At 35.2% G+C, this 9,446-nt stretch overlaps 1 protein-coding gene across 1 annotated transcript in view; it reads right to left on the bottom strand.

Annotated features, from left to right (window-relative positions):
* Window positions 1–52: 52 nt before the first annotated feature.
* LOC132163555 (uncharacterized) overlaps window positions 53–9,446 on the bottom strand; it is a gene marked incomplete at its 5' end in the record, with an annotated part of 18,468 nt that continues 9,074 nt past the window's right edge. The window contains 2 exon segments of the mRNA XM_059573876.1: window positions 53–964; window positions 2,847–2,915. Of these exon segments, the coding sequence (XP_059429859.1) occupies window positions 282–964; window positions 2,847–2,915 (752 nt within the window). The 3' untranslated portion in view covers window positions 53–281.

The following is a 9,446-nucleotide window of genomic DNA, read 5'->3' on the forward strand; positions in this document are numbered from 1 at the left end:
CGGCACAAAATTAAAGAATTAAGATTTGACATAAACGAATTCGGATCATAAACGAGTTTACATGATTAACTTGTTTAATATAAAGTGAAAGCATGGACAGAGTAATTGCCGCACAAAACAAGTCACTTTAGTATTTAAAGTTTTGACACGAAAGTATACACAGGACGTTTTGAACTTACATGTGATTAGTATCTTGATCCCTTGATTTTTTTTTTTTTTTTCTTTTTTTTTTGTAAGTAGAGACTGAAACAAACAAGAACTAAGAACAGCAGAAAATCAAACTAAAGGAGGTGGGTTTGTGCCACTACAAATAGGATAAGCAGGGGGTGAGGTAAATGAGTGGGAATGTAATTAGAATAAACTCTAGCTGCGGTCCAATATGTCACATGATGATGGGTGTAGAAATTTGCACTTACGTGAACTTTTTTTGCTCTCCAAGAGGAGATCAAGGGGATGGTAGCAATGGAGTTGAAGATGATATCTACAATCTTCCAGTCACAAACTATGGAGGGATGCTGCAGCGCCATAATCACCACTTGAGAATCCCCTTCTAGAAAGAAATCTGCACAGCCTAAAGATATAGCCAAAGAGATGGCTAGAGCAGCAGCTAAGGCTTCACTGTAAGTGGGATCACACAAGGGGATAATCTGAGAAACAGCCTCTAGGATTTTTCCAGAAGAGTCGCGGCAGACAGCTCCTTGTGCCGAGAAAGAATCTCTTATAGCTGTGTCAAAATTTATCTTGAGGGAGGAGCCCACTGGAGGAGACCATCTTTCCACACAAGGAGACGAGATGTCTTTCCAAGCCTTGAAGTGGTCCAGAGAGATTTTCTTTATAGTTGTAGATAAAACAAGCACATTTGGAAAGACTCCATCATGAACTGCTCGATTTCTGCTAAACCACATAAGGTCACACATAACAGTAGCATAAATTTGGAAAAGATGCACGTCAGACTTTGGGATGCCTACAACAAAACAAGGGTTAGTGATACAATTTACCCAATCAGACAAACTAAAGTTGGACCAAACCGAAGAATCAAGAGGCCAGAAAGAATCCCTCCAAATAATCCTTACAAAACTTCACTGGAAAAAAAATGGATTAAGAGAATCAACAGCAGTTTTGCAAAGAGGACAAAACATTTCATCAGGAGGGATACAAAAAACCTTACTGAGCCTATCTTTGGTGGGAATAACGTTCCAAACCATTTTCCATAAAAAACAACTTTAACCTATTATTAAGATTTAGTTTCCAAAATTTCTTCCAGGAAGGAATAGAGAGAGGGGACGGATGCGCTAGATGACTACTACTCCTAATTAACTTGTAAGCAGAAGAAGTAGAGAAATTTCCATTTTGAGAAAGGGGTCCACAGGAAAGAAACCCCTTGGGAAGGAAGAATTTTTATCTTTAGAATTTCTGCCACTGAGGAAGAGGAAAAAATAGAACGTAGCAAATGGATATTCCATGAGTCTGAGTCTTGAGAGAACAAATCCTTAACAAGAATCTGAGAGCGCACAAGGTGGCTATCGTTTAAAAGAATAGGCTTAAGAAATGGAAAGGTGGGAACCCAGGGGATGCCCAGACCGGCAGAGAGGAAGATCTATGAATTTTGTAACAGGCTCCTCGAGTCAAAATATGCCGGGATTTTAGAATCCCTTTCCAGATCCACGAGCTGGCAGCATAGGGGGGAGAGGAAAGAAAGGAATTAGAGCTGAGATACTTACCTCGGAGTGGTCCACCCACATGCAAAATGTGTAGGGGGGTAGGGGTGGGCAAAATATCTTATTGCTACCTGCTGATCGCCGATCGATTTTCGGCGGTTGGTAATCGGAATAAAATAATAATAATAAAAAAATTGTTTTGACGTGTTGGTTCGATAGACGGTAAAATTTTTATTTCGTTAGTTAACCAAATTGAATCAAACCAAGTTAATCGAATTTGGCCCTCAATAGTTTTTTACATCACTTGTTGAGCCCAACATAATGTTAAGAGTATACTATGTCAGGTAGGAAATTACAATCAATCACATAATATCATATTTGATTACCATAAAATCTCATAATACATGATAATTAAATATACTCTAACATGCATTAACTGGAACCTTTAATAAAAATTTACAGGCACAAGGATGAGTAGAAAGCTTGGTAAGTAATACAAACCGGTGCTATTGTGTGATTGGGTGAACATTTCATCTAAAAAAAAAATGAAGAGAAATGATAAAATTCTTTCTTTTTAAAATCACCTTTTAACCATCTTTATAGTGAGTGGATAAATCAACTATTGAATTTGTATATAGTTCACATGAGTCAATAAATCTAATGGTTAATCTATTGAATTTATATAAAAATATGATTATATAACATTCCTCAAATTTAATAATACTGGTGATGTGATACGGGAGAGCATAAGAGGATAGGAGAGGTATGATAGAGTTCTCCATCCCTCTTAACACATCATGACAACCTGAATGACAATCTTGTCCTCAGTAATTTGTGAGCTGACTCCAACCTCAACCATGACAACAATTCCTACTTCTTAAACTACACAAGCAAACATAAACTTTAATGGAATAATTTATCCAGTTAAATCAATTATATAAAAATACGGCATAAATTATTATTATCAGATAAACAATTAAATTCAATTACTTACATAGCTACTCTTCAGCCATGGAAGTCACAAAACACCCATTTTTCCTTGTGTTAAAGGTCTTATAAAACTCCACCATACTAGGAGACTCAGTTCTATCATCTATTCATATTAAATATTATTAAAAAAAAAAAAATGTATACATGAAGTACACTAATAGCCATTATTATAATAATCTAATAATATCAAATACTTACAAAAGAAATGATTTAGAGCCCACTGTGTGATTGACTCGCAGCTTAGAAGATTGCAGCCGAGGAAGCTCACTGCACAAGACTAGATAGCTGCATCTCAGCTTAAATATAAATTTTAAATAATTTCACATAAATCAAAACAAGAAATTAGCAACATACTTAAATAATTTAAACTTTTAATCTGTGCAAATGTATCAATAGAGCCATTCTTTATAACCCTTGCCTGACATGTTGGCTTCCAACTCAAACTTATGAAACAAAAGAAGTTTAATAGTAATTACAGAAGGCATATTTACTAGCAGATGGATGGCTAAAAGTATGATTAATCCAAGTGAAGTGAGTAAGCTTTGAGAAAAAACCAGCAAAACTCAGAATGCATTTTAGTTCTTCAAGTAAACACAATTCACAAATTCCATTTACGACTAATTAATTTGTTTAAGCTTAGATTCTAAGATGTTCCTCTTTTCTCTCATTTTATGGGTTGTTAGTGTTATATCACCACTTTTTCTAAAAGCTTAAGCTGATAGGGGTATTATGTGAGCGCAACACGTGGAATGTTTAATTGAAACGGAGGCAATTAATAGAGTCAAAATTCAAACTCATGATCTCTGGTTCTGATATCATATTGAATCACCATTTATTATAAAAGCTTAAATTAATAAGAAGAGATAAATTTAATTATTTAATAAATACTTTAATAGTTAGTAGACCACAATGCGAAGACCTTCAGAAGTGGGAGTGTTCTTTTTGTATGACATGCCACAAGCATTGTGGTATACTATCTGTTAAAGTCTTCGCAAACATGAACACACCCACTTTAGTTCTTCATGTACATGAAGAAATTCATAATGATAGGGAAAATAAAGAAAATTGCGGAGGAAATAGAGTAAATGGAGACAAGAATTTTTGGGTGATTCAGTATTAGATACTTATGTCTACCACTAGGGAAGAGCCCATAGAGTTACATTATGCTCTTATAATTTATTCCTTGATTATATTTACTGACTCTTTCTTTCTTTTTTCCTTTTTTTTTTTTAAAATGAATCAATTGGCATTAATAAATAGAACCTTTCTCAGAAAGTACAATATCTCTAATACAATCAGGAAAAGTTTCACTCCAATTCTGGTCCTCACCAAGAGTTAAATCCTTCTTTGCCAATCTATGCGCCACTTCATTTCCTGCTCGTTTGACATGGTTATCTCCCATTGCTGGCAGCTTCCAAGCAGAACCTTCGCATCATTCAAAAGCAAGCCATATTTGCTCCAACAGCTCCCTTCCTCCCTCATGGCTTGAATAACCTCCAGAGAATCACCCTCCAAAATAACCTTTGGAAGCCCCATCGTGAATACGAGTCAGCCAAAAACAAAGCACCCATAGCTTCAGCTATGGCTGGGCCAGAAATATGAGGACGCTTCAGACATCTAGCAACCATCACGTTACCCTGAGAATCTCTCACTACTATGTCCACTCCCATCTTCCCTTCCTCCCTGTCTAAAGCTGCGTCCCAATTTAGTTTGAGAAATCCCTCAGGTGGTTTCTCCCATTTAATCTCCATGCAAGCAACAATTCTCAGCGGCTTCACGGCTTGTCCACGTTCTGCTTCTAGGAACGCCTCTACCTGATTGAAGGCTTTTTGGTTGACTACTGTAGGTGATGTAAACCCTTCAAATACAGCTTTATTACGCTAAAACAATATTTGCTGAGCCACAAACACAAACCTCTGTAGGTCTTCCTCTTCTAATCTCCCTCTAAAAGCTTTTAGAAAATGTTAATAAAAACATTATCATCACTCGTGCATTTCTATAACCTTACATTATGTTCAAGCCACACATCACGAGCAGCCGGGCAACTCCATAAAATATGTCCCGTCGTCTCCGTCGCCAGTCTACATATTGAGCAAACTGGGTCATCCTCGATTTAATTTCCTTCTAAACAGATTTTCCTTCGTAGGCAAAATATTTGAGCACGCTTTCCATAGGAACATTTTTACTGCTCGGGGTCCCCGAAGCTGCCATATTGACTTCCATAGTTGAGCCATATACATAGAATTTGAGCTGCTCCCCTCATTCACAATGAAATTATCCTTGGCCATATGATAAGCACTCCAAACTATAAATTCGCCATTTTTATTCCCCACCCACACCATATGATCACTAGGTTTATTAGGCTATATTGGAATACCACAAATTTTCCCAGCCTCCTCCTTCGAAAAAAATCTCCCTGATGAGTGTGGTATTCCACCATCTTGTGTCGTCATCGATAGGGTCACAGACTCTTGATTCTTCATCGAGTATCTGAATGGGGGATTGTATGGAAGGTGTATCCAACCACTTACCTTTCCAGCTCTTGATATTACTTCCATCTTCGACTCTCCACACCAACCCTTTCTTGAAAAGATTGCGCGCATTACAAATACTCCTCCATGCATACGAGGGCTTCTTTCCTAGAGATGAATCTAGAAAATTGCTATTTGGGTAATATTTTTCATAGAAAATTCGAATTTGGACAAAAAGCCAATCTCCATCCTTACTTGGCAAGGAGTGCCATATTAAAATTTTCGAATGACTCTTATTTCTATGAGTTGAGGTAGGTAATCAAAATGATTTGATTATCATTAATCCTAGAAAGTAATGATCCTATAAAGGAATATAAACCTAATATTGAATTATACCATATATGCTATAACTACCTAGATCTGTCACATTCAGAGCTTCCCATGTCCAAGTATTTTCATGATTCAAATGCTACATCAAATCTAATATATGGGACATGATGGAACTGGAGACACCAGTCAAATGTGGCAAGATGACACCTATACTGATGTATTGCTCTTCTGTATAATGTCTCTTCCTCCCATAATTGAGGATAGTAAACAAGCTATATATGGGAGTTACTTATGAAAATGATAATACTAATTGACATCATGGGGTAACATGTTGGGTGATGGAAACCCACTCAGTTAAGGGACTATTTGGGTTAAAACATTATAGCTCATTTCGGGAATGAAAGACTACAATAACTCTTTTCAGTTAGGAGAGACCACAAAACTATGGGAGAATACCATAGATTAATTCATAAATATTTTCTTTGATTCTTTATTTACAATCAAACCTTAAATAGAATACAATTCAATAACACCTAAAATGATAACATTTTCAAATAAACTCTAATCCTAAGAACCTAAGCGTAATTTAAAATAATCTAATCCTGTAATCCTAATGAATTCCAACTCAACCTCTCTTACTCTAAGCTTCCTATCATTTGGCTTCCAAAAAGTGCCGTGTTTATACGATATAGGTGCACCAAATGAGTAATACTAGAAGTCCTTCTTGTGTCATTCCAAAAAAGAGGGACTTGTGATTTTTAAAATTACCATTGAACTTGTGATTGATTACTATTGACTTTTGATCGAATGGTGATTTTAAAAGATACCTCATTTTATGAGTGACACAAGAGGACCAAAAGAGACTTCTAGCATTACTTGTACCAAAGATAAGGATATTGAATAGCATTAGTGGAAAGATAAGACAGAAGATATCAAAAACCTGTATATTTAAAGCAGTCTAGTGCTGCATCAGTGGAAGATAAGGACAGATAATCTCAGAAATTTGTGAACTTGAAAAAGTGTAGAAATTAGTTAACATTTAATACTTAATTAAACGTCGAGATCCATTGATTGATGTATAATGTCTAGAGGGAATGATGATAATAGTGGCAAGATGTGTCGATGTATGTAAATGTGTTTTTGTATTGAACAAAAAAAAAAAAACTGAATTATTGTAGATGTAATCTTTTCGAAGATTTGTAGAGTTTTGTTTTGTTTTGTTAAGCATAAGGTAGAACCCCATTTATTTTAGGAGAAAATACACTTATTATTACTTATTCCCAAACTACCATATTTGACATTTGGCCTCATCAAACTACTGTTTTCTTGCAGTTGGCACTCTTCAAGTCTTCGTTAGTGTTTGACGTTAAAATAGATGGAAAATGCTGCAATTGATTTACACGTACAATTTTTGTATTTGAAATACCCAAACTACCTCAATTTTAGGAGTTAAAATGTTTTTGTTCTCTTCAAATAAAAGAAATAGAAAAAGTTTTTTAAAAAAAGGGGAGAGAGAGATGGGGTGACCAAATCACCCCTTTAAGATGAGGGAGTGGCTGGAGAGGACTTTTGGGGTGGCTGAACCACTAGCTCCCACAACCCTAAGGGGGTGGTGAACCACCCCTGAGATCCTTAAGAGAGTGGTCAAATTAACACCCCTAAGCTCGAGAAGATGATTTGGCCAGCCCCAAAAAAATGATTTTGGGGTAGCCGAATTGCCCTCAGAGCCCTAGGGGTTTAGCTATCGTCGAGATTCTTAAGGGGGTGGCCACCCCAAAGTCCTCTTCTTGAGGGGGTGGTTTGAGCACTTTTTTTTTTTTTTTTTTGGTTGAAGGGTGATTTGGACATTTAAAATAAAAACTTTGTGTGTGCAAGTCAAGTGCTCAAAATTTCCGTCCATTTTTACATCAAACGCTAATAGAGGGTGCGTATTAGTTGTGACTTTATGAACTCCTTGCTGTTTAAGTAATCAGTAAATTTGTTCAAGCAGAAAATGGAAGGGAAGGTCAATTACAAGATGAATTTCCTGAAGTTAAAGTAGACTTTCAGGTAAAAAAAACATATAGAAATCAAAACATCTCAAAATTTGAACTTTTATTCCAACATTAAAATCATTTTCACTTCTGTTGTTTGTGACTCAGAAACGATTTTCTTACTTTTATAGAGATGATAATCACAGCAGTAAAAATGTATAGAAGTCATTGTTTTGGGGTTATTAATGGATTGTTATTGCATTTGTGTCTGCATTGTTAGTATATGTGTCAAGCATCTGAAATATTATTCTTGCAAACATTTACTAAATTCAATCAAGTGCAAACTCCAAGCAAATGAAAATAATTGCTACAAATCATATACCACGCATCTGATATATATACCAATCAAAAAGGTATGAAAAATACAAAATGGGATACGTCAGTGGTAGAGCTAGGATTTTTGTTCACAAGGACAAGATTAAAAATTAGAATAGGACAAAATTGATTAAAGAATATAATTAACAAAATAAATAAATAATTCAACAAAATTTAAGTAACGTTTTAAAACATACAAATATAATTTGTAACTTATTGTTCCACGCCTAGCGTTAATTTCCTCAGTTGTCCTCAATGAGTTCATATTAATTTTGAAATCGTCGCATGATTTATTCATCACTATAGCCTTGAATATATATATATATATATATATATATATATCACCAACAACTAATTTAAAAGATAACTCAATATATAAAATTTTAGATAGATATTTATTATTTAATAATAAATTTAGAATAATTAATATAAAAATTTAATTAAATAATATATCTGTAAACCTAAAAGAAATGGAGAAACTATTTGTTGGCCTTTGTTCATGAGGATTGTACATGTAGCATACGATGGTATGAACGATATGAAAGGGAGAGAGAGCATAAGCAAAAAGAGAAAAACTAATGAAGTGTTAGGGGTATATCTTGCATTTTAGTGTGAGCTTGGCCTTCAAAACCATTGATAAAGTTGATCATGAACTTGTGTGGCAGGAGAGTAAAGTTGTTTCTAAGCACAGATGGGAAAGAATCCAATGTGGCGCAAGCAAAGTTAGATCAGTGAGCTCGCTTTGAGATCCATTGATGAAGTTGGTAGGAATTCCTTTGGACAGCAGTAGAAAGCTGAACATGAGCTCCAATGGCAATGCCGAAGCCACATTAGGGCCATTGGGGGTTGCGGCTCCCACATATCTTTTAAAAAGCTGTTATTTATAAGAAAAATTCTGCTAATGGCCCCAACATGTATATTATTAGAAAAATATTTGGGATACCAAATCTTTTACCAAGAGAAAAATACCAAAATTATGTGAAACTTATTCATTGATACTCGTAGCATTTCTCTTTATTAATTGTGTTGATCTTTTCAAATGAATAAGCTTCATATTATCTTGGTATCCATTTCTTAGTAAAAGTTTTGATACTCCTACATTTCTCATATTATTATTGTTTAAAAAAAAAGGACTTTTAAGAGAGGCTCGCTTGGTCTTTTGAGAATCGTTATCTTTTTGAGAATTAGAAACAATATTAATGCCTTTCCGGCCCCTACAATAATTATTTTTTGGCTCACCACTGTCTAATGGGCCATAATCATATGCTTTAATGCACAAATAGATCTGAGTGTAAGCAAAAATGAGGCAAAGTGAGAGATCCATAGGGTACAGAGGATGGTAAATGACAGCGACAAGATGGGATGCTAGAGAAGGGCTGCTGACGGGTGAATGAAGGCAACGATAGCAACCAGTGATATATGGAGGTCCAATTGGACTGATTAGGCCACAGAAAGGTGTCTCAGATAATATTTAGAAATATATGATATGATGAATAATGTAAAAGCGGCAGAGAACAGAAGCATAAAGAGAAAAACTAATAAAGCGTTAGGGCTACATCTTATATTAAAGCGTATATAAAACTATATAATACAATTGTCTGTATTTATAAAAAGATTATAAAAGGTAAGAGTGGTAAACAAGAAACCCT

The sequence above is a fragment of the Corylus avellana genome, chromosome ca10 (assembly GCF_901000735.1).
Source record: "Corylus avellana chromosome ca10, CavTom2PMs-1.0".
Taxonomy (NCBI): Eukaryota; Viridiplantae; Streptophyta; class Magnoliopsida; order Fagales; family Betulaceae; genus Corylus; species Corylus avellana.